Below are 26240 nucleotides of genomic sequence, written 5' to 3' on the forward strand. Positions count from 1 at the left end.
AGAATGTGAGAGAGGAGAGGGAGGGAAGATTGGCATATGTTTAGGGATGGATGGATACATTTACATTTACTGTTTTTCTCTATCATGTCTCCTAAGCTTCTGAAACCATTACTAAAAATGTGAGAGAATTGCGAGAGAGAATTCCATGGCAATTATTTCATGTCATCATTTCATGTGTCTTTCACTGTCATTTCGCTCTGTATGTCCCTGTTAGGTGACATGTTTGTGGTGGACGAGGGCTCCTCAGCCTGTCTATGTGGGGGAGTGCTGGGGGCCGAGGACCCCGATACGTACCCTGAAGAGCTCCTCTTCCTCCTGGAAAACCCACCCCTACAGGGCTTCCTGGAGAACACCCTGCCCTCACCAGGCTTCGAGAAGAGCAACGCAGGCCTCAGAGTGGGTCAGTGGCACACAGATCCTTAAGAGTGATAGCCAAATTGGGTGGAAGTCCCCAGACCTGTGTCTGAAGGCCCATAGTGACAGAATCAACAATAATCCGTTGTTCTTTTCTGCCACCTCTAGGAGTTAGCATAATTAGCATCGTCCAAATTCGTGAATGTTAACAGCGGTACTGATGTTAGCGAAGCTGCATTGCAAGCAGAAACTTCCTCAAAAACACTTCAAACTAAGTTCCTTAGTTGGTGCAGGGATTATTTAAGCATGAACTATTTCCACGTGTACAGTAGTGGTAGTCTGTTTTTGAGGAAGTTTTGGCTTGCAATATAGCTTTGCTAACGTCGGTACCGCTAATACATGAATGAATTTGGAAAATGCTAATTTTATTCTAACTCCTGGCTGTGGCAGAAGTAAACAATGGATTGTTTGTGGTTTCCGTCAATATAGGCCTTCAGACACAACTCAAGGTAAGGGGAATTCCACCCAAATATAAATTTAGCATAAACTATCCCTTTAAGCTTTTTAGTCAAAAGGTTAGCCATGGTTAGTTCAAAGTTATCCATGGTTAGTTCAAAGTTGGCCATTAGTTATCTTGCTGATATCTACCGACACAAACTATTATGACTGTTTAAAAAAAATGTTTTTTTWAATTAATCCGGCTCGAAGGACAAGTAATTCAATATACGGCTCGAAGGACCAATAGGCCTTTTTAACACGTTATATCATGCTTATATGGCAGTAAAGCTTTGTGAAAAATGTGTTGTTACCACATTTGAATGACGTGAATAAGGTACCGCCTAGGCCCACTCTTCTCCCGTACACTGCTGTTGTGTTCTGTGCACTCAGTCTCAGACAGTATGGACCATGCACGCAGTTAACTCTAAGTCGACAAGAGTACAAAGAGAAAAGATTCATTTCTACTCATACCCTGCTGTGTTGTTGTGGTGTGTTCAGTTTCATTCAGCCTGCTCCACCTCAGAGCGGGATACATCAACTACGTCCAGGCGGAGCACCAGGGGACTGAGCCCACCGTGGACCAGCTGGTGATCAGTGTGAGCGACGGGAGGCACAAGTCTCCCCCCATCCCCTTCTACATCATCATCCACCCCACCAACGACGAGACTCCCTCTCTGACACTTAGCAACTTCACTGTAAGTCGCCTCACATCCATCCATCCAACGCTTTTAAGTCTTTGGCCATGTTTAAATACTTTGGAAAATGCACCCTGCTGTCATCCCACTGCTCTGGCATGACTTGATGGGTCTAAGCTATGGAGTGGAATCTTTGCTTTCGCATTTCCAACCGTGTCAGACCAGTGATTACCTCAAGGAAGGGAGTGAAGGAAGTGTTCAAAGTGTTCAAACAGGTCCATGGTCTGCAACGGCGCCTTCCCTCTCTTCCTATGATGCCTCCTCCCTCTCCTCATGCCATACCTGCTTAATTTCCTTTCTTTCTTTCCCTTCGGTCTCATCCTCCTTTTCCTCATCCCTCTTTTCCCCCCAGGTGATCGAGGGAGGGATAAAGGAGCTGAGTCCGGCCATTTTGAACYCGTTGGACTTGGACGCCCCGGCGGACATTTTGACCTTCACAGTATTGGTTCCCCCAGCCCACGGGACACTGCTGAACGGGATCTATGGAACGGAGTTGAGCCGCTATAAGAACATGGGCCCCAAGCTACTACTGCAGAGCCTGATGGTACGCACCTTCACCATGGAGGAGCTCAAACAAGGTGAGACACTTGATTTTGATGTATATGTCTAAAGCACCACTGTAGCCCAAAAAGTATTTGCCCTTAGGGGACTAAGAATGATTTAAACAGAATTGATTTGAATAATCTTGTACAGTTTATGGTCGAAATATTTCCATAAACTATACAGGAGCGTATGGCTTACTGTAGGCCTGTCTTTTGTTCCATGCACCTGGAAGAATTGTTGTGCACTTTGTTAAGTGCATGTTTTTMAACTATAGTAGGGCAGCAGTTGCCTTCATGTATCACTGTGTCTTCGTTCGGTTTAGTGCCATATGTTTACTAGTGTCGTTTGTTAGTCTATGCCTTTCTGAGTTTGAGGTTGTTGGGTTGTTATTCGGGGGGTACAGGCATTACATCCAACTACAAGGCCAGCCTGCCCCTTCCTCCCCCTCCGTTCCCCCAGCCTGGGCTGTGCCTTCCTTCCAAAGGGCTGTGCGTTGTGTTGTCGTCGTTGTCGGGGGTCAGGCCCCTGCTGAACAGATGCTCGAGACAGAGGTCGCAGAGCGCCCGTGGTGCTGCTGCTGCCTCCGCTGCACACTGTCCTTCCAACTGCTCTCTCTCATCTCTCTCTTCTCTCTCATCTCTCTCTCCCTCTCTCTCCTCTCTCTCTCCCTCCTCTCTCTCTCGCTGCTGCCTGCACAATTACCTCACAGCCACTGTGCACTCTGTTCAGTCACTGAGCACACACACATACATGCACACACAACTGCAAGTGCGTACACACACATGCAAGTGCGTATACACACGTACACGTAACAAAGCATGCCAGACACAACACACACACACCCTTGTAAGCAGCAGACCCATGGAAACATACAGGACCAGTCAAAATTTGGACATCTTTAAAAAAAAACATTTTCTACATGGTAAGAATAATATCAAGACATCAAAACTCTGACATAACACATGTTTAAACACCAAAAACAAACACCAAAAAGTGTTGAGCAAATCAAAATCTATGTTATATTTATATTTACCTTTACCTTGATACAGCTTAGCACACTCTTGGCCTTTTTTCAACCAGCTTCACCTGGAATGCTTTCCAAGGTCTTGACAGAGTTCCCACATATGCTGAGCACTTGTTGGTGCTTTTCCTTCACTCTGCGGTCCAACTCATCCCAAACCATCTCAATTGGGTTGGGTCGAGTGATTGGTGGAGGCCAGGTAATCAGATGCAGCACTCCCATCACTCTCCTTCTTGGTCAAATAGGCCTTACACAGCCTGGAGGTGTGTTTCGGATCATTGTCCTGTTGAAAAACAAATGATAGTCCCACTAAGCGCAACCAGATGGGATGGCGTATCGCTCCAGAATGCTGTGGTAGCCATGCTGGTTAAGTGTGCCTTGAATTCTAAATAAATCACAGACAGTGTCACCAGCAGCATACCCACACCATCAACACACCTCCTCCATGCTTCACGGTGGGAGCCACACATGCGGAGATCATCCGTTCACCTTCTCTGTGTCTAACAAAGACACACCACTGTTGGAACCAAAAATCTCAAATTTGGACTCATCAGACCAAAGGACAGATTTCCACCGGTCTAATGACCATTGCTCGTGTTTCTTGGCCCAAGCATGTCTCTTCTTCTTCTTATTGGTGTCCTTTAGTAGTGGTTTCTTTGCAGCAATTCAACCATGAAGGCCTGATTCACGCAGTCTCCTCTGGACAGTCAATGTTGAGATGTGTCTGTTACTTGAACTCTGAAGCATTTATTTGGGCTGCATTTCTGAGGCTGGTAACTCTAATGAACTTATGCTCTGCAACAGAGGTAACTCTGCATCTTCGTTTCCTGTGGCAGTCCACATGAGAGCCAGTTTCATCATAGCACTTGATGGTTTTTGTGACAGCACTTTAAAAAACTTTCAAAGTTCTTAAGATGTTCCGTACTGACTGACCTTCATGTCTTAAAGTAATGATGGACTGTTATTTTCTCTTTGCTTATTTAAGCTGTTCTTGCCATAATATTGGACTTGGTATTTTACCAAATAGAGCTATCTTCTGTATACCACCCCTCCATTCACAACACAACTGATTGGCTCAAACGCATTAAGAAGGAAAGAAATTCCACAAATAACTTTTATCAAGGCACACCTGTTAATTGAAATGCATTCCAGGTGACTAACTCATGAAGCTGGTTGAGAGAATACCAAGAGTGTGCAAAGCTGTCATCAAGCAAAGGGTGGCTACTTTGAAAAATCTCAAATATAAGATACATTTTGATTAAACACTCTTTTGGTACTACATGATTCCACGTGTGTTATTTCATAGTGTTTATGTCTTCACTATTATTCTGCATAGTACAATAAAGAAAAACCCTTGAATGAGTAGGTGTGTCCAACCTTTTGACTGGTACTGTACATGTTAAGGAAAGTACCAGTTCCAACTCATATACAGCTCCCTACAACAGTACCGACAAGCATCAGTCAACTGAGGAGCCCCAGCCCAGAGAGAGAAGGACAAACACTGTGGGCCACAGAGACAGACACATGCAGCTAGGGCCACAGAGCCCTTAACACCCTAGCCTCCCTAAACCTAGCACGTCAGTGAGTCCTCATCCTGAACACTTGTCACAACACCAGATCCCCTCCCTCCCCCTGCTGCCTGGCATGGACAATGGGCAGCGAGCAGGAGAGACCTGTCAGAGCCATCCACCAGGGCACTGCAAACAAAGGAAGTGGGATCTGCCAAAAAGCCACATTACTTTCTGCCTAAGGCCTTTATGGACTGCGACCCGTGCCAACGCACTGATTCAAAAAAGTCCTGATCTAAGGAGAAATAGAGGAAAAACGGAGGAGGAGGACAGAGGAGGACAGAGAGGACCTATTCAAGGATGTAACCTGATTCCCAGTCACTCATTCGTAGGGGACACAGGTAGATTAAACATACTCCTGCACCCGCCACATGTGCTGTACAGGCTGTGTGTGTTTGACCCCTGAGTCCATACCCCCCACCCTCACCCACCCCCTTCTGTCCCAATCGTCCACCTCACCCATCCCCAACTCCCTCTCTCCCTCCCACTATTCATCCTCTGCAGCAGAGGTAACTCTGGGTCTTCTTTCCTGTGGCGGTCCACATGAAAGCCAGTTTCATCATAGCACTTGATGTTTTTTGGAAGCACTTGAAGAAACTTTCAAAGTTCTTAAGATGTTCCGTATTGACTGACATTCATGTCTTAAAGTAATGATGGACTGTCATTTCTCTTTGCTTATTACAAGCCTGTCTTGCCATAATATGGACTTGGTCTTTCACCAAATAGGGCTATCTTCTGTATAACACCCCTAACTTGTCACAACTCAACTGATTGGCTCAGAAGGAAAGAAATTCCACAAATTAACAAGGCACACCTGTTAATTGAAATGCATTCCAGGTGACWACCTCATGAAGCTGGTTGAGAGAATACCAAGAGTGTACAAAGCTGTCAAAGGCAAAGGGTGGCTACTTTGAAGAATCTCAAATATAAAATGTATTTTAATTTGTTTAACACTTTTTTGGTTACTACATGATTCCATATGTGTCATTTCATAGTTTTGATGTCTTCATTATTATTCTACAATGTAGAAAATAATAAAGATAAAYAAGAACCCTTGAATGAGTAGGTGTGTCCAAACTTTTGATTGGTTCTGTAGGTGAACAAGGCTTTAGGTCAATCTGTTTGGTTTGGCTTCTTCAAAGACCGTAGCAATAGTGAAAATTGCCAGTGTGTTTGTGTGATGAGCCCAATTTGATTTTGTTGAAAAAACTAGTGGAATATATGATGCACTGAGAGCACTCCTTTTTCGCAACAACATATTACAGTTCTTGGAAAAGCCCGTTTCTCATTTCGACCACATTTAAGTTTTTAGTAGAAATACTTCAATGTCTCTACCCTAAAAACACACGTTTACACACYTTGCTACTCTATTTACAACGTGACCGAACACCCCAGCCCAAAACCTAATCAAACTGTCCTCCCGTTCACCCTCTCCCACCGTTCTCCCATCCTCTCCCTGACTCTTCCCCTCTTGGCCCCTATCTGCAGGAATGAGGATCATGTACATGCATGATGACACGGAAACCCTGAAGGACTCGTTCACTGTGCAGCTGACAGATGGCCGCCACACAATCCAGGGGACCGCTCACCTCCGTGTCCTACCAGTCAACGATGAAAAGCCCCGGCTGCTAAAGTAAGGATAAGAAGAACGCCCTGGGAGGAACACTCAGAGCCAAGAAGGGGATAAGGGAGGGTTGGGTGAGAAAGGGAAGGGAGGTGGAGGAAGGGGTGGAATGAATAGTGGGAGGGAGAGAAGGGAAGTTGGGGATGGGGGAGGTGGAGGATTGTGACAGAAGGGGGGTGGTGAGGGTGGGGGGTATGTACTCAGGGGTCAACACACACAACCTGTACAGCACATGTGGCGGGTGCAGGAGTATGTTTAATCTCCCTGTGTCCCCCACTCGAATGAGTGACTGGGAATCAGGTTACATCCTTGAATAGGTCCTCCTCTGTCCTCCTCTGTCCTCCTCCTCCTCCTGTTTTTCCTCTATTTCTCCTTAGATCAGGACTTTTTTTGAATCAGTGCGTTGGCACGGGTCGCAGTCCATAAAGGCCGCACAGACAGAAGTAATGTGGCTTTTTGGCAGACGCCCACTTCCTTGTTTGCGGTGCCCTGGTGGATGGCTCTGACAGGTCTCTCCTGCTCGCCTGGCCCATTGTTCCATGCCAGGCAGCAGGGGGAGGGAGGGGATCTGGTGTTGTTGACAAGTGTTCAGSATGAGGACTCATCTGAGCGTGCTAGGTTTAGGGAGGCTAGGGTGTTAAGGGCTCTGTGGCCCTAGCTGCATGTGTCTGTCTCTGTGGCCCACAGTGTTTGTCKTTRTCTCTCTGGGCTGGGGCTCCTCAGTTGACTGATGCTTGTCGGTACTGCTTGTAGGGAGCTGTATATGAGTTGGAACTGGTACTTTGCTTACATGTACAGTACCAGTCAAAAGGTTGGACACACCTACTCATTCAAGGGTTTTTCTTTATTTGTACTATTGCAGAATAATAGTGAAGACATCAACACTATGAAATAACACACGTGGAATCATGTAGTAACCAAAAGAGTGTTAAATCAAAATGTATCTTATATTTGAGATTCTTCAAAGTAGCCACCCTTTGCCTTGATGACAGCTTTGCACACTCTTGGCATTCTCTCAACCAGCTTCATGAGTTAGTCAACTGGAATGCATTTTAAGAACTTTGAAAGTTTCTTCAAGTGCAATCGCAAAAACCATCAGCGCTATGATGAACCTGGCTCTCATGAGGACCGCTACAGGAAAGGAAGTCCCAGAGTTACCTCTGCTGCAGAGGATAAGTTCATTAGAGTTACCAGCCTCAGAAATTGCAGCCCAAATAAACTCTGCTTCACAGAGTTCAAGTAACAGAAACATTTCAACATTACTAAAGGACACCAATAAAAAGAAGAGACCTGATTGGGCCAAGAAACACAAGCAATGGACATTAGACCATTGGAAATCTGTCCTTTGGTCTGATTTGAGATATTGTGGTTCCAACCGCTGTGTCTTTGTGAGACGCAGAGTAGGTGAACAGATTATCTCCGCATGTGTCTCCTGTAGATGTCTTCACTATTATTCTACAATGTAAAAGAATAAAGAAAAACCCTTGAATGAGTAGGTGTACCCCCAAACTTTTGACTGGTACTGTATACCTTCCCCTCCTTTGGTCCCCAATGTCTCTGTGGCCCTCAGTGTCTTTGCTGGGGATTGAACTCTCTAATAATGTCTCTCTCTCACTTTTCTTCTCTCTTTCTCTTTCTCTGTCTCTGAATAGCCCCTAGTATGTTTCTTTATGTCTCTGTGGTCCTGACCATATCGTGTATCTTCTCTGTCAGAAATGCAGGAGTGGAGGTGGACTGGATGGACAGGAGAGTGATCTCCAGTGTGGTGTTGGAGGCAGAAGACCTGGACACTCCTACCAGTAAGCTCTYCTACATCCTCAATGCTGGGCCCAGGTTTGGCAAGCTGCAGGTCAAGGTTAGTGCAAAGCAAAGCRCCTCTTCAAATGATACCCAGAAGATATTTATATCAAAATATGTATAACGTTATATATACAGTGGTTCTTCCTTTAAAAGMTTTGAGCTTATGCCGCGACCGTTTGTGGTAGATGGTGGCATTCTGTCATTGCACCACACTACCACAAGGGGGAGTTAGAACGCTGATCTATCGGTAGTCTAAACTGTGGCAAAAAAAAATCTATCTGTTCGTAAAATTGACAGCTGTGCCATATAGATTGCAAAATAGTTGCGAAGAGATTTTCGATGTACCGATTCCATGGCACATGGTTTATGAATTGACACGCAATGTTCCGTTCCTCCAGAAAGCCCTAATATTAAAAACAGTCAAATGCTTTCTCTCCGTCGCCCACACGTACTTTAAACATTTGGATAATAAAGCATTTAAACGCTGACATTGGTTGATTTGAATACTTCTGACAGACAAAATTCTAACTCCACCCATAACTTTTGGACTTTTAAACATTCCCAGAAGGCAGGGATTATTATAACCCACCACAGGCCTAAAACCTATGGGGGCAAACAACGTTTCCATGATGGGCTATTAGCAGCACTCTTCAACCTTTACAAAATGATAGCTCGGCTAGGTGTGAAATAAATCCCCCCAATTTACAATGTATTAAGTACTCTAAAGTTTTWAATTTCTAACTACAAACATCATGCAACTGCAAAATGTTGAGTAAAGCAAATACTGTACAGTATTTCTTCATCAACATCTTTATGCTTCTGTTAATAAAATTTAATAAAATAATCATAAAAATACTATTTCAAAATGCAGATGTTTATTTCAAKTATCAGCAGGACAATAGACTCTATTCGAGTTTAGGGACTTTAAATATATTCATGGGTCCATAACGAATTACTATGGGAATAAATATCACTGAAGCATGGGGACTGGTCTTGATAAATCCTTCAGATTTTTATTTGGAAATGTTAGGATTATTTTGCTCTTCACTATCACAATATTAAAAACGTTCAAATGCATTCATGAATTAAATTGATTTAGCCGACATGTTTGCGGTTCATCTGATGAAGGTACACATGGGTCTATTTATATAATGAATAGGAATTCAGAGGGCAGAAATGATTACACATTAGACCTCTCACTAAAGGCGTCAGTCATACAAAATGTATACTTCAATTCAAACTGGTTCTCTAGCAAAGTATTAAGAATGTCTCACCCCATGTTCAATAATGGCCTTTTTCCCTTTAATGGATTACAACCGCTAACTTTCGGTTATTTGAAAACAAAATAATCTTCAAAATATAATTATTTTTAAACAAGCCATAGAAAGTTGGTTGGAATTTCAGTTTAATCCACCAGAAAAGACAGAACAAATAATACAACAAATATTGTGGTTAAACTCAAATATAATAATTGATAAAAAGCCTTTATTTTTCAGCCCAAAAAAATAGAAAAAGGTGTAATCTTTGTAAACTATATCATAAATAGGACTGTTGGAGTTATGTCACACATGCAGCTAACACAAATATATGGAAATGTCTGCTCTACCCAACATTACAACCAATTAATTGCAGCCATTACCACAAAAATGGAAGAGGCAAGTGGAAAGGGGAAAAGTAAGGAACTTGTCTGTCGGCCCTGGAGGCATTTTGAAAACATGTTTTCAAACACTTGTTTTTCACAAGGGCTGGACAATAGACACGATGTCAATAGACACGATGTGGTCCAAAAAACACCTCTCTGACATTGGGTACAGCATATCTCTCGATGATGTCATTTAATGTCTCGCCAGCTTTGATCCATGCCTGGGCCTGCAGCACGCAAAGTTCTTTGTTTGTCCAACGAATCATTGGGTCGAAACTACAGAACAGTACAAAATATATATATATATACAGTTGAAGTCGGAAGTTTACAGACACTTAGGTTGGAGTCATTAAAACTCGTTTTTCAACCACTCCACACATTTTTTGTTAACAAACTATAGTTTTGGCAAGTCGGTTAGGACATCTACTTTGTGCATTACTGTAACGATCCTCTTCGTCTGATGAAGAGTAGTCAGGATCGGACCAAAACACAGCGTGGTAAGTGTCCATGTTAATTTATTATAACAGAACACGAAACAAAATAACAAAGAGAATGTAAGAAACAAAACAGTCCTGTCAGGTGAAACACCACAAAACAGAAAACAACTACCCACAAAACACAGGTGGAAACAAGCTACCTAAGTATGGTTCTCAATCAGAGACAACGARAGACAGCTGCCTCTGATTGAGAACCACACCCGGCCAAACACACAGAAAAAGAAAACATAGAACACACAACATAGAATGCRCACSCCAACTCARGCCCTGACCAAACCAAAAATAGAGACATAAAAAGGATCTCTAAGGTCAGGGCGTGACAATTACACAAGTKATTTTTCCAAKAATTGTTTACAGACACGATCGCAATTCACTCTATATACCACTGACGCCACAAAGTATACATGGCGTGCGAAGAAGTTAACGTGTCATGACCACTCACAGTTGCTGACTGCCGCTGTTTAAACCCACTTGGAAGAACGTGTTCCAGGAAAAGACTGTGCATGGCTTACGGAAGCTTCGATATGGCCTTATGCATGCCCATTGAGTCAAATTTGAGGTGTACCCTTGCGATGTATTCAAAGGCCTATCCTTCAAACCCAGTAGCCTCCTTGCTGACCTCATAGAAACAACGCATCAATAACGGCAGGCCGAGAGACCTCGAGAAAGAAAACAATGTACACCCACACAAGTCATGCTTCACTTGGCGAGCATTTCCCAAACGCTGAAGTACCACGTTCATGCTTACATAAGGCGCAGTATAAAGCACATGGGACGCGCACAGCAGCCCTGCCATACCGGCTCAGGCGAAGGAACAATGTTAACTATCCTCAATGATGAACGGTACTCATTGGTGCCGAAACAGCTGCCGAACCATCATCCGCCAGGAAGCAACACGCAAAGGGACGCCTGTGGTGAATGAGCTGGAGGCAAACAGGGTTACAAATAGCAATCTATCGAGTCCGACGCGGCACGGGCATGGTATACGTAATATCAACAATCCCGGAAACGGTCCGCGTCAGCAGACGGACAAGAACCACTTGACTCCAGACACCGCCAATAAAAACAGCCAACTGCACAATGAGGGACAAAGATCCGTACTTTTTGGAGAAAATCCTCTGGTCGATGAAGAAAAAATAGAACTGTCTGGCCATTATGACCATCGTTAGTATGACGGAATAAGGGGAGAGCTTGCAAGACCGAAGAACACCATCGCCAACCGTGAAGCAACGGCCGTGCAAGCATCATGTAGTGGAGGTGCTTGCTGCAGAGGGGACTGTGGCACTTCACAAATAGATAGCATCATGAGGCAGAAAATTAATCGGATACGCGGATCAGTCAGGAAGTGTAAAGCTTGGTTGCAAATGGTCTTCCAAATGGACAATGACTCCAAGCACTACGTCCTAAAGTTGTGCAAAATGGCTTACAGACAACGAAGTCAAGGTACTGGAGTGGCCATCAGACAACGCCCTGACATCAATTCGCTATAGAAAATGTTGGCAGAACTGAAAGACATTGGCGACGCGAGGAGGCCTGATAAACCTACCTGACGCTACACCAGCTCTGTCAGCAGGAAATGGCCCAAAATCTCACCTATCCCTTACCTGCTGGAAGCTTGCTGGAAAGACTACCCCAAAACGTGTGATCCAAGTTAAACAATTTAAAGGCCAATGCTACAAATACTAATTAGTGGTTATGCGTACCACTACGAACCCACTGACAGGTGATGAAAGAAATAAAGCTGAAAATCATCTCTCTACTATTATTCTGACATTTAAATAAGTCGTGACCCTCCCTAACTGACCTAAAGACAGGGAATTTTTACACTAGGATTACATTCAGAATGCTTGAAAAAGACTGAGTTTAAATATATGTGGCTAATAAGGTGTATGAAACACCTTTCCGACTTCAGACTGTATCGTATAAGTCTATATATCGCCATGTTACATGAGCCTTCGTCATAGTCGACTTAAGTTTCTTCAACTGTCTTCTGACTGTGATTAGAGCGATGTTGTGCGGTGATGCCAGCAGATTCCAGATTGCCTTTGCCGATCACCCATCATCTTCAACCATCAGTGAGTCGATGGCTTGAATAGTCTCGCTGGAAATGGAATACAATGGAAAAATGTGTAGCATACTGTAAAGACCAGCAGTCAATTTATTTAAGTATTATTTTTAGCATTATTATGGCCTACTTTACAGTATTGGAGTCTACTATACCTGTTCATTTTCCTGGGTTTTTGCATTRGGCGTAACACAGGCGAATAGCACTGTCCGTGAACATAATCCCCAAGTCTAACAGTATTTTACCGACATGTTTAATTATTCAAGGCTCCTTTCTCTTCTCTGTGCTGGAGTTTTTTAAAGAATACAAAAGAAGCCATGCACCCTTGATGGGCTATCAGCAGGACAATAGATTCTTACAAAGTCCACCAAATGCATTGCTTTCTAACCACATCTGGATGGATCCATAATGAATTCCTATGGGAATAAATATCACTGAATGACAGAAATACTGGAATAAAGTAGGCTAATGAAGGCAACAAATTGTTGCTTAATGGATCACCCAAAGTCATCCAATTGTTATAATAGAATTTGAAGCAATAGCCTACCCGCGTGTGGTCAACTATTTCATCACCGTTTCGCGCTGCTCTGAGACAAGCATGGGGACTGGACTTGATAAATCAATGAGATTTTTATTTTCACTGAATCTCCATTTGGGTATTGGTTAGCCTACAATTAGGGTGTMGAAATGTTAGGATTATTTTGCTCTTCACTCGCAGTCACTTAGTAGCCTACTCCCGGCCTGTCACGTTGTACAGCGCCATATTTTCCTAATGGAAACCTTGACTGTTTTGATTTTCGTTTTTCTTGGAATAGAAACACCATAATATTAATCAAATGAATTAAGCAAAAATTCTTAAAATCAATTCCATATACTATGTTCTTAAAAAATATAAKAAATTCTCTAGTACAGACAATATTAAAAACAGTCAAATGCTTCTCAAAGATGCTCTCTGGGGGTCTAACTAGCACAAACTAGCATTATTGGCAACAATGGCTGACACTTAAATAATGTGCCATAGAAATCTGCGGCAGCCCGCAAGCTGTGCTGCAGTATGACGTGACTTGTATGACGTAACTTTTAAAGGAAGAACCACTATAGCATGCGCAGATACATCTGATGTTACCCTCCTGACCTACATCTGACCAAGTGTAAAAGTAAAATTTGAGTGTGTTTGTGTATCCTCTTCCCTTTGTGCAGACAGAAGCTGGCTGGACAGACATTGGGGCGGGTCAGAACTTCACCCAGGAGGATGTGGAGTTTAACCGCTTGTGGTACGCCCACACTACTGGCACCGGGTTCAAAGGTCATGACAGCATCCGTTTCACCCTCAGTGACCTAGACAACGAGTCCCCTCCTCAGAGCTTCTTCATCTCAGTACGCACCATCCAGAAGGGTGAGGACAGGACAGCCACATGGGCACAGTTTCATTATTATGATTAGAGTTCTTGCTTAAATACTTTAAGACAAACAAGCACACACGTTTTTTTTCAGGAAATTTGTCTTTAACATTTTGAGGTGGACCATCTCTTCCTCTCTGGAGGAGCCTGCTCTTATCAGCATAATGTAACTACTTTATCAATCACATAACACATAGTCGCGTATTGTCTATAGATCTAGCATTACGTAGTACTTGAAAAAGGTAAATAKATAGGTAAATTCAGTCACTGAACTTTTCCTAGACAGGTTACAGCACTCAGCTACAGCACTACCCAACAGTATACCACAACAGTACACCTTGTTAACCCACCAAGACACAACAACCTGGGTGGAGCACGGCACGGCAGCCATTTTGTGCCTCAARGCACCACACATGCATCAGCAACGTCCCAAAACAAACTTTCTCCAGCCGCTGCATCTTGGCCATGTATAATTGAATAGGTGGCTTTCCCTATAGCCAGGCCAGCTTTTCCAGTTGGGTGAGCATGACATGCGAGGCGGAGAGAAGCGACGAGAGTTGAGGAGAGGGAGTGCAATCAGGGGTGCGCTTGGCCCTCTTGGCTCGGTGCCCTCTGATCCTGGAGGAGCGAAGGTGAGAAAAGCCCACACACTCGGCACCGCAGGAAGAGCCACCTCGGAACGTGAATAATTGAAGGATGTAGGGAGTGAACAGYCGTAGAGTTTTGGTTGCCTCTGCGGTTCTCTTGTTGTTGTGTTGTCGTCATCATTGCTCGCTCAAGTCACTGCCAGGCTATTATTGAAAACATACCATTCGTACAGGTTTTTGGTCCAGTTCATATTGTGCTAGCCTATCGAAGCAAGTGCAACTAAGATAAGCTGATAGTCCCTGATATCGGGCACTYACATGCTTTATTTGATGTTTAAAATACACTTTTTATCGATCTTTAAACTCAGAAAGTAAAAAATGAAGCCTTGATACATTTAACAGTATAATAGARACAAAAAACTGCTATTGCTTGACCTAAATGACTATTCTCCTGTGTCCAGGTGACATAGTGCTGGTCACCAGGCCGGTCACCCTGATGGAGGGAGAGCGGCTCATCCTGACCACAGACATCCTATTGGCTACGGACGGGGCTGCCAGACCGGGGGAGGTGCTCTACACCGTGTCCATCCCGCCCAAACACGGACACGTCCACGCCGTCCAGCGTCCCGGAATGCCGTTCCTCAGCTTCTCCCAGCTGGACGTGGCGGCCCAGCGTGTGTGTTACACCCATGACAACAGTCACACAGCTGAGCASGACTCCTTCAGGTCAGACTAACACGTTGTGGTATTTTGTTTAATTTTGTATTTTTTTTGTTGGACATACAAGACTTAGGGGCAGATACAAACYTTTCTTGAAATAGTGTATTGTCCATATTCTTCAGACTGACACGTTAGTGGAATATTGGATGATTGAATTGAAAGCTTTCTTGTTCATTCAGATTTAATTGGATGTGTGTTTGGCTCAAATTTCAGGCACGATTATGTTAATAATAAAATAATAATATCTCCTTTTGACTTGAAAAATATGGCATAAAATGTCATGAATTAGTCTGTTGATATTAACTGAATAAGAAAGATTTTTAGTGCCTGCCCAAAAAGTATCACACAAATTCGGACAGAGTATTTCAGCATCAAAAGAAGCTCAGCAAAAAAATTATAAGTGTGAAGAGATGAGAGCTCTGCTACAGTATGTTTATGTGCCTCTTCCAGCCAATTTGGCAGGAGGCTTGGGTGGAGAGAGAGATGGCGGGCGTATGGCTGACCTGTCCTCTCCTCTGTCTGCTCTCCTCTKCGTCCCTGGTGTGTCTGAGGACGCTGGTTTGTCACCCAGAAGCCTGGCACACACAAACACACACACTCACAGAGAGAGAGCCTGGCTGTGTTTCACCTCAGGGTCAGCTGGGAGCCAGGAGCCTTTCTGCAGCCAAGCCAGCCGAGGTTGAGAGGAGATGAGAGGGGGGAGCACTTTAGTGGGGGCACACACACTGCCAATGCTCTCTGCCAAAGAGGGAGGTGATAGCCGTCCAGCATGGGGCAGTAGTTCTGGTATTTCTTAACTGACACATTGAACCCAATAGAGCAATCAGCCATGTTATCCACCCGCTTCTCAGCACTCAAATACAAACTAACCACATCCTTAGATCCAAAGCATCCATCTATTTAACTGTGACTATTTCTACTGGGTTCTACTTGGTTCTGGTTAAACCTATGTGTATGACCGTATCTGATCAGCTCCACTCTGTATTGGTGTGTGATACAGAATGTTCCATTTGGAGGGGCTGGTGGCAGTGTGTGATGGCAGCGGTTGGCGCCTCAGATGGGGCCACACCTGAGCACACACCTGTGCGTCAGAGCAGGGGCCTGGTGCAGGCCCCAGGCAGAAGGTGTTTTCTATGCCCCCCTCTTCTGGTCACCGTGACAGCGGATGATGAATGGGCATTATTAGGAGAATGATAACGCCGGCTGGCATCGGTTGCCATGGCGGCCAGAAAGGAGTGTACAGAGTACAAACAGGCATCTCTGGGAACAATTACCTAGCAAATATGGGAACGGTGTTGATGGCAGATGTTGCATCGGTTTGGCTTAGAGAGGGGGACTGTGTGGTGTGTGTGTGTGTGGTGTTGTGTGTGTGTGTGTGTGTGTGTGTGTGTGTGTGGTGGCCAGTGTGTTGTTCGTGTGGCTGGTGGAGCCTAGGGCAGTTCTCAGCTGCAGGGCTGTATGTGTGAGAGGCAGATTGACTTGGCAGAGGGTTGAACGAGGGCTAAAATCTGTCCACACAAACACACAAACCACTGTCCCCATTTCAGCTCCAGTACATTGTCACTGTAGCATGTGGTGAGCCATGGACCAGTCTGTGAGCACACAACAAGACTCAACCAGCTTGAAAATGGGAAAGGGGCCCTTATGATTGACTTATTGCCTTTTTAAATTGGATCTGTAATAAAGCTAGCCTCATCGGTGAATAATGTGATGAATTTTATGTTTATAGATCARTTTGAGATTATATTAATTTTGGTAGTTATTTTTCAATGCTATAGCTAATTAAAAAAAATATGTACTTTCTATCATACAGATCGTGTTTGCCAGTGGCATCATGCAAAAAATGGCCTGATTACTTATCATTAAATTCCCCATCCATCTTTTGCCGTTATACAAGCTGTCCACGAGTTGGCATCTGCCCTTTGAACTSTACCTCTATCTCCTGTGTTTTAATGGACACGTCACCGCAGTAGCCCACAGCAAAACCACAAAATMTATACGCCTAACTTCATGCCAATAACCAAACTTCATCCATCCACTTTTCCATTTCCTCCCCACAGCTTCGTCGTCACCAACGGCATCAGCTCCCGCAGCGGCTCCCTGCACTTCACCATAGAACACAGTGACCGGATCCCGCCGTCCCTCAACCGCAATACCGGCCTCCAACTGACAGAGGGAGCGGTGAAGTCCATCACACCGAACCACCTGGAGCTCACCGACCCAGATACTGCTGTGGGGAACCTGACCTATGCCCTCACCCAGCCCCCGCAGTACGGCAAGCTGCTCCTCAAGGGGTACCCACTGACATTACCCCGTTTTACTCAGACTGATATCAACAACATGGACCTGGCTTACCAGCACTACCAGGGCAGCCTGGCCCAGATTGACAGGTTTAGTCTGATGCCGTCTGATGGTACTAACAGAGGATACCTGGAGTATGGACAGCTGAAGGAAGAGCCGCTGGTCTTCACAATACAGGTGGGCTTTACTGGTTGTTATACTTCAGCAAATCTTGTATGCCAGGGACGTATTCTGGTTCGAGATCAGCGCTTTTCTGAGACAGTTGGGCTGCGTTCACACAGGCAACCCAATTCAACCTTKTTTTTTTCACTTATTGGTCTTTTGACCAGTCAGATCAGCTCTGAAAAAGATCTGATTTGACTGGTAAAAAGACCAATTCGTTAAAAAAAAAAGAAGGTTGAATTGGGTTGCCTGTGTGAACGCAGCCCAAGTGTCTCAGAATATAAGCGCTGATCTCGGACCAGTTACGCCTTTTAGATCCTTATTATACAATGCTCCCTCCCTCACTCCAGTCCCAAACTGCTTTAATCAACTCTTAATTTCCCCCTAAAATCTTCTCATTTTGATTTCCTTTTTGTCTGTGTACTGTAACTCAGCTTTTAGCTGTGAATGTGTACAAGCTGAAATTAACCTTGCTATAATATACACTGAGTGTACAAAACATTGGGAACACTTTCCATGACAGACTGACCAGGTGAATCCAGGTGAAAGCTACTTATTGATGTCACTTGTTAAATCCACTTCAATCAGTGTAGATGAAGGGGAGGAGACAGGTTAAAGAAMAAGCTTTAAGCCTTGYGACATTTGAGACATGTATTGTGTATGTGTCATTCAGAGGGTGAATGGACAAGACAAAACATTTAAGTGCCTTTGAYTGGGGTATGGTGGTAGGTGCCAGGCGCACCGGTTTGAGTGTGTCGAGAACTGCAACGCTGCTGGGTTTTACACGCTCAACAGTTTCCCCTGTGTWTCAAGAACGGTCCACCACCCAAAGGACATCCAGAAAACTTGACACATCTGTGGGAAGCATTGGAGTCAACATGGCTTCCTGTGGAATGCTTTCGACGCCTTGTAGAGTCCATGCCCCGATGAATTGAGGCTGTTCTGAGGGTGAAAGGGGCTGCAACTCAATATTAGGAAAGTGTTCTTGTGCAGTGTTTCTGTACACTCAGTGTACATGGACATGAAGGACCTGATCCTAGATCAGCATTCCTACTCTCAGACGCGTTGTGAATATGAACCCAGGCTTCTAAGCATACAGTGTCAGCAGACATACAGTACACAGATGTACTAAACGTTTGCGGCTTTCATTTGCAACGGAAATAAAGTATAAAAGGGAGAACAAAATGTTGGGGAAATAAAGTGATGAAAAGATGAATAATATCCAAACTATCAATCATGCATTTTCTTCTTCCCACAAGCAATGATTTCACCATGAGCTATCTTTGTAGTGGTACTCACTCAGACAGGGAGAGAGGAGAGAGTTAACCCAGGCCTCCCTACAGTATTGCATACTAAACTGTCAGCCTGTCGGGCTGTTGTGGCCAGGTGGATGAGGCTGCTGCTGTGACACTGTGTTCCTTGTGCCTCCCCTCTCCTGTGGCCCGCCACGCACTCACATATTCTAGAGCTGAAAACGGTCAGCCAGGCGGATAACCTGCTGGCCAGCCCACCCTGCCCTGGGACTCAGTGGGTGTGGGTGTGGGTGGGGGTCATAGGCAGGCACAGGTGAGGCAGCCTGGCCAGCAAATGTCCCCTTCGGTCTAGCGAGACTCTCTGTCTGTCACTTGGCTAGAGCCGCGCTACGCCACCGTGAGCTAAACAACGCAGGTCCGCTCCTCTCAATGCTCAACCTCTGGCCCCGTTAAGACTGTACAATGCATTCAGTACAGTAGCACTAGCATCATGAATAATGTCTACAACAGACCTCACAAGTGGAGGACCTCCGAGGCTATAGTACAGGTAGTACATGATAACAAGTTGTGTCAATAACTATCACTTATATATTAGCCATTATTYCTCTCTAATTGTTCTCTGCATGCAYTCAGATAGGACTTTATTTGGGCCAAACATGTCATCATTTTTCCCATCTGATATTTGACAAAAAATAACGTACCAGAATACAATACATACAATACGCTTTTTTTTTGTAATTGCATCTATGAGGACTTGCTGTACAGTGGAATTAAGATACTCAACGACCAACGGTTCTTTTGTCATGAGACATAATCAGAGCACCCTCTTCTGGCCTATTGATAGAAGTGCGGGTGACAGTACATTTACTGTGGTCACTWTCACTGGTCATGGAGACCCACACGGTGTGCAGGTTTTTGTTCCAGCACACCTCTAACACACTTGATTCAACTAACCAGCTGATCAKCAAGACCTTGATCAGTTTAATCAGTTGTGTTTGTTAGTGCTGGGCAGGAACAAAAGCCTGCGCAACATGTGGGTCTCCAGGACCAGTATCGGCTGAAAAGATTTGGTATGGGCCCTCAGATTCTCAAAAAGTTCTACAGCTGCACCATTTAGAGCACCTTGACTGGCTGTATCACTGCTTGGTACGGCATCTGCTCGGCATCCGACCGCAAGGAGCTACAGATGGTAGTGCGTACGGCCCAGTACATCACCAGGGCCAAACTTCCTGCCATTCAGGACCTCTATACCAGGCGTGTCAGAGGAAGGCCCTAGAAATTGTCAAAGACTCCAGCCACCCAGGTCATAGACTGTTCTCTCTGCTAATGAGCACGACCTTGTCCACCTCTAGGTGGAGCACGTAGACAGGAATCCCCCCAGCCTGGTGACCAAGAGGATCCCCAGTACAGTGGAGAACCTCTCGGGGGGACCAGGGYACAAGCAAGGCATCTACATCACGTCACGTGACCTCCAGGCCTCTGACCCCGACAGTCRCGCCCAGGAACTGGAGTTCACCATCACACGGCCGCCTCACTTCGGCTACCTAGAGAACTCCCTCACCGGTAGCTCCTTTTCTTCGAATTGAATCAACTTTATAGATAAACAGAGGGGAAATTAGATTCATTATTTCAATGTTTAGTGATTAAATTAAAAAAAACTTTAAATTAACTTAATATACTTACCTGGGTATGTTGAGTGAYAGGTGGTAGGTTTTGATTGTACCTTCAAGAAAGGGGTATAGTACATGTTACAATCTGTGGAAACAAAACAAGTCTTGGTMCCATTTGAAAGTACAGTACCTTACATGAAGTGAGCTACAGTAGTCGTGAATACATCAGGGTTATAGTCAAGTGTTCTGTAGTCGATGTGTGCACTGTGCAGTGTAGTGACAGCTTTGTCTCTGTTCTTTGTGTTTGCCTAGGGGCGTACATCAAAGGACGCTTCACCCAGAGGGATTTGGAGCAGCGAGCCGTGCTCTATGTCATCCCCACCGACATGGAGGTGACAGYGGACAGCTTTGAGTTCCGTGTCACTGACCCCGCGGGAAACACCATGCTGCCTGAAATGTAGGTTTTATTCCATTGGRACATACAGTATTACCTCAACTACCTCGTATCCCTGCACATTGACTCGGTACCGGTACTTTGTGTATATAGCCTCGTTATTGTATTGCGATATTATTATTGTATTTTTTTTTTAATCAAATGTTTTCAGACTTTTTAATTCTGCATTGTTGTAAGCAATTCACGATACAAAAAAGGTTGAGAGACACTGTTTTATACTGCATAGATGGATTTGGAGGTGGGCACTTTCTGTGCACAGCTATAGTGGGTACAATAGACCGATTCACACACAGCTTAGAATCTTCCCAAATGTCATGACTGATACCATATAAAAAATAACCTGTTCCCAGATCTGTATGTACTGTATGTCAATGGTATGACAATGATAGTCAGAGTTGGCMAAAGCACATACAGATGGGACCAGGGTAAAATAAAGAGGAGTCTAGCCACGCTTGACCTCTCCTGTTCACTCTTGACCGCACCTGTGGCCTGTCTTGCAGACTGCAGCTGACGTGGTCTCGGGTGGAGCTGTCGGCTACGTGTTACCGGGTGTGTGAGAACGCAGGCATGCTGCAGGTGCAGCTGACGCGCAGTGGGAAAAGCATGGACCCGGCCTACATTGCTATTCAGGTACAGTAGAGTGGTGTCCTGAACACAACTCACACCAGTCAACTGAACAGCCAAGCTGTGGACTAGAGCAGCTAGGGTCAAGGGTTAYCAATCCTACTCACTCATATTGAATTGACCTTGAAAAACAACGTCTGGTGGTAAAGTTGTATAAGTTGAATTGAATGGGACTCGAATCGGAGTCTAAGAATGTCAACCCCTCTTTCTCTGCTTTCAGGTGGAAGATGGTACTGCCAAGGTGGGGAAAGATTTCACCCACAGCACGGCGTCCTGATCCAGTTGATCCAGGTCTGTGATGATCCACGTCAAAGGTGCAACCCTGCTCGTTTGTGTGTGTGTGTGTGTGTTGTGTGTGTGTGTGTGTGTGTGTGTGGTGTGGTGTGTGTGTGTGTGTGTGTGTGTGTGTGTGTGTGGTTGTGTGGTGTGTGGTGTGTGTGGTTAGTTGATATACCTATAATAATGTTATTAGCTGATGTTAGCTACCTCCTCTTCTCTCTCCCTGTATGACTGATTAGGAGTCGACGTGAAAACCTGGAACATTTACCTGAAAGACGACGGCCTGGAAGAAAACCATGAGACGTTCACCGTGATTCTGAAAGGCCCCAAGAACACTGTTCTGGGTCAGAGGAACTCAGCCAGTGTGGAGATTGTGGATCCTAGAGGAGGCGAGTTAAGAATGATTCAGTGATTGGTTATATAATACAGTAGGCTGAGGGCTGTGTTCTGATGCCCTGRACTCTGACTTGGTGTAAGCCTTCCTAAACAGCAGAGGGTGCATGTTGCCTATGGTTAATTGGAACATTTGATATACTGATGCAGAGTGATGTTTAAATGTCATGCGTGCGTGACGTCTGGGTTTCGAGCGTGGGGCGTCTGCGTGCCACAAGACTGTGTGACAAGGAGGCCCTACCGGAATGTGCCCAATAAGTACACTCATTTGTCATTTTCTGTTTCAAACTGTTTCCTCTCTCTTGTTGTACTTTACTGGACATAACCCAGGGTCATGTCAATTAAGCACTGAATGGAAGAAATCAGACTGAAACAGGAAGGAACTACGTGGAATTGTCCAATAAGAAACYATCATTTTTATTTCCCATTGCAAAACAGTTTGAAATGTTTTCCGTCGTGTGCCCTAATGAACATGACCCTGGTTTCTCTGTCGCTCTGTCTCGCGTTCTCTCTCTACAGGAATGTGCGACCCAGAGGACCTGAGGGTTGAGGAAGATGAAAAAGGAGTACCTTCAACCGCTCACGTCCCCCAGTCCCCACAGCTAGAGGAGCACGGCACTGACTTTGAAACAGACCTGCTGTGGGAGAGCCGCCCCCATCCACCAAGGGGGGACGTGCCCAACCGGAGGCCCTTCCTGGACTATGGGGATGGAGAGGGGGAGCCCCAGGACCAGGCTACTCAGTTTCACAGCCAGGCCACCAGACAACTCAGACTGCAGGGCGGCAGCAACAGTAATAGCAACAGTCGCACGGTGAGCCTCTGAGTTTCACCAAGTACTTGATTGGAGCCCAGCACAACAATTACAATCAACAACCCAATGTTGACTTTAGCGTTTCTTTTTTGAGGAACTGCTGGGAAACTTTGGAAGTTTGATTGATATTCAAATGATGTCTGCGGAAGAGAGTTGTCGAAGCCGGACATAAACTTGCCATTTCCTATGGATTGGTTGTAGAATTTCTCCTGAAGGGAATATGTGAAATTCAACATAGTGGTTTTATGAATAGTGCCCGCATCTATACTGCATGTTAGCTATGTCTCTCCTCTGTGATTCTAGGTCCTTCATTCAGGTGTCAGGAGAAAGAGTGAAGAGAAAGTCTGGACGGTAAGACTCTTCCATATACTGTAAACCTCACAACTTTGGAAGGAGAGAGGTCAGTCGACTCCTGAAAAGTGCACTCGCTACCTAAATGCAACATACCTTTCCAGTCCAAATGTCTGAACATTTTGAATTTCTCATGATAACGGCATGCTCTGGTTTAGTTCTCATTGCCACAACAGGGTCAAGCTGTTGCATTTATCAGGAGTTGACTGTATATATATATGTGTCACCATGTGTCACATTTTATTGTGTCCCCACTCTCCACTAGTTCCATGCACTCACCCCACTGAGACTAGAGGAAAGGAGGCTGCCGATTCCAGAGCCCATCCCCCAGGTGCACCCGGACCTCCAAGTGATCCCAATCTGGAGCTGGTCTGGCCACAGGAAGTTCCTCCATGAGGTGAGGGTGGGGGATGCCCCCCAGGATGATGCCCCTGTACCCTCGCCCAAACAACACAYGGCTGGTCGCCAGCGCAAGGTGAGGGCATTGTTTTAACTAAAGGGGGGCTAGGGGGGTTGGGTGCAATGTTCCCTCTAAGCTGCGTAGCCTCGAGAATGCCATGCAGCTCCCCTAGGACTGCTGCGCAGAAATATTAGCCCACAGAGAGAAGCACGAGATTGAACTTCACTCAACTTTCTAGAGCAGTGGTCACCAACCTGGTCGATCGTATTCCAAGGCATTCCTAGTCGATCGCCAAACATTTCTGTAAAAAAACAACGATAAAGCATTGTGTTCCTATTTTTGTAAAAAAATTCTCAGGCTGCTGGCGGTAGGTGCACCCGATTCAGCTGCCCTGCGAACCGGATATGTGAATGGTTGCCATTTTGAACCATTTAATGTGTCTGAAGGTACAAACTCTTCCTTCGCAGAGGACCCAGAGAGCAAATCAAGTGCACTWTAGGTTTACCGCTGGCCAATCAGATGGCTCAGATTACRGTGTCTGCAGTAAAGTAGCAGGCATAAAAGAAAGCTACAGCGAAGTTGATACTGTGAGATTTCAAAACGTTTAAAACCATGACTAGAGAGAGACTGTCAACGAATACAGCAACGAGCTGCTGTTTTTATGATTGAGTTCATGTTTAAATTCTTACTCAGCACTGTCAACACTTTGTTTTCAACACTTTTATAAGTCATAAAATGTGCTTTCTTCCTATTTACACTCAGCGCTACAACAAGCATTGCAGCAGTAAAGAATGAGTAGGAAATTGTATCTATAGGCTTGCGTTGTTTGTTATTATTAGCGGCTTGGGTCTTTTTTAATATCGAGGAATATTTCACTTTCTCTGTTCATGTAGAAATAATATGGGAGGCGTGCGAGTTTCGCCATCAGCTGGAAGACGGTGCCCTTTTGGTCAGTGTCAGTGGAGGAAGGGAGAGCGAGGATGTTGAGAGTCTGCTGCTCTCCCTCCGCTGAGACTGACCATCTGATGCAGGCACCACAAATGATTTAAACGTATGCTCACTCAGCTGTTGCTTCACAAGTAATACAATAACGGATCTATTACTGGTGTAATCATATAGCCTACCTCAAWTTTGAAATATATATATTTTTTAAATGGGACGAAAAACAATGCATTGGCAGGGCAWMTCATGTAAAACCAATATGCGGTAATAATGTATTGGCAGTGGTGTGTATTCACGGATGCCAAGGGAAGCCAGGCTTCCCATTTTTTTTACCAACAATTACTTTTTTTTAAACATTAAATAYTTTCTTTCATCTCTCTGTTTCATAATTTTTCTTCAATGCGCAAGAGATTGAATGTATCTCACAGGAGAAAGCATCCGAGTGAGCGAAACAGCGCCCCCCTCTGTCTCTCTACGTGTAGGCCATCTATCTGATGCTGTCTGGTCCAAATGAGTATGACATTGTTGCCGCCCCTAGCATTGAATGCAAGGGAAGCCAGCAAGCATCTGGCCTCCCTTGACAAAAAAAGTATACAAAATGAGCCAATCYGCATTGAGCTAAACTAAGCGAGCTCAACTGGTGAATGGTCCTGGCGCACCTAAAAAAAACTGTCAAGGGAAGCCAGCTTGGATTTGGTATATTTTTGTTGTCACTGTGTTAGACTAAGCTCAGGTGATTTGATCATGTTGAAATGGTGCTGGAATAGTGGAGGCCGCTCCTGTTTTCTTTGCGACTTTCGGTTACCCTCTGTGGTTCTAAATCAATAGTTGTTTAGGGGTCRGAAAATGTCGGAAACATTAACTTGCTTGACCATGCTGTAGGTCTGTTACTGTACATGCAATATTCTTTGTGGACTTCAKTGGACAGAGGTTGCTATCCGGTTTTCTGATAAAACAAAGGTGTGGTTGAATGTATTCTGCCACTGTGTCTTCTTATTGTCTCGGCCTTGCCTATATATCAAAGCATATGAATTAACCKGTTTTTAGAGCAAACAACGCAATTATCACAACACAGGGTGTAATATGGCTCTTTTTGGCGGGGTGGATGGCTTGGCATCCCCAGTAAATTTACACACGCGTCGCTACTGATAGATGGTGCAGGAGGAGATGGCTGCAGTTTGACGGGCACCTAAACAATTGTGCTATTGTGTGTGTGTTTTTCCGCGTTATTTGGAACTTATTTTGTACATAATGTTTCTGCCACCGTCTCTTATGACTGAAAAGAGCTTCTGGATATCAGGACAGTGATTACTCACCTCGTACTGGACAAAGATTTTTTTCTTTAAAGAGTCGGAAGCTAAAAATAGAGCAAGATTTTGTGTTTGCCTAGGGGCGTACATCAAGGACGCTTCACCCAGAGGGATTTGGAGCAGCGAGCCGTGCTCTATGTCATCCCACCGACATGGAGTGCAGGGACACAGCTTTGAGTCCGTGTCACTGACCCCCGCGGGAAACACCATGCTGCCTGAAATGTAGGTTTATTCCATTGGACATACGTATTACCTCAACTACTCGTATCCTGCACATGACTCGGTACCGGTCACTTTGTGTATATAGCCTCGTTTGTATTGCATATTATTAATTT

The 26240-nt window shown here is 44.8% G+C and overlaps 1 protein-coding gene across 1 annotated transcript in view; it reads left to right on the plus strand.

Moving 5' to 3' along the window:
• The window catches only part of frem1b (Fras1 related extracellular matrix 1b), a 73268-nt gene that overhangs the window by 29376 nt on the left and 17652 nt on the right, over window positions 1–26240 (plus strand). Inside the window, 16 exon segments of the mRNA XM_070447489.1 lie at window positions 215–400; window positions 1351–1547; window positions 1900–2125; window positions 6168–6312; window positions 8017–8158; window positions 13508–13703; window positions 14756–15020; window positions 17075–17492; window positions 20083–20293; window positions 20653–20797; window positions 21295–21424; window positions 21639–21699; window positions 21901–22086; window positions 22610–22902; window positions 23206–23253; window positions 23519–23728. Coding sequence (XP_070303590.1) covers window positions 215–400; window positions 1351–1547; window positions 1900–2125; window positions 6168–6312; window positions 8017–8158; window positions 13508–13703; window positions 14756–15020; window positions 17075–17492; window positions 20083–20293; window positions 20653–20797; window positions 21295–21424; window positions 21639–21699; window positions 21901–22086; window positions 22610–22902; window positions 23206–23253; window positions 23519–23728 — 3059 coding nt within the window.

This window comes from Salvelinus sp. IW2-2015, linkage group LG16, assembly GCF_002910315.2.
Source record: "Salvelinus sp. IW2-2015 linkage group LG16, ASM291031v2, whole genome shotgun sequence".
NCBI classification, from domain to species: domain Eukaryota; kingdom Metazoa; phylum Chordata; class Actinopteri; order Salmoniformes; family Salmonidae; genus Salvelinus; species Salvelinus sp. IW2-2015.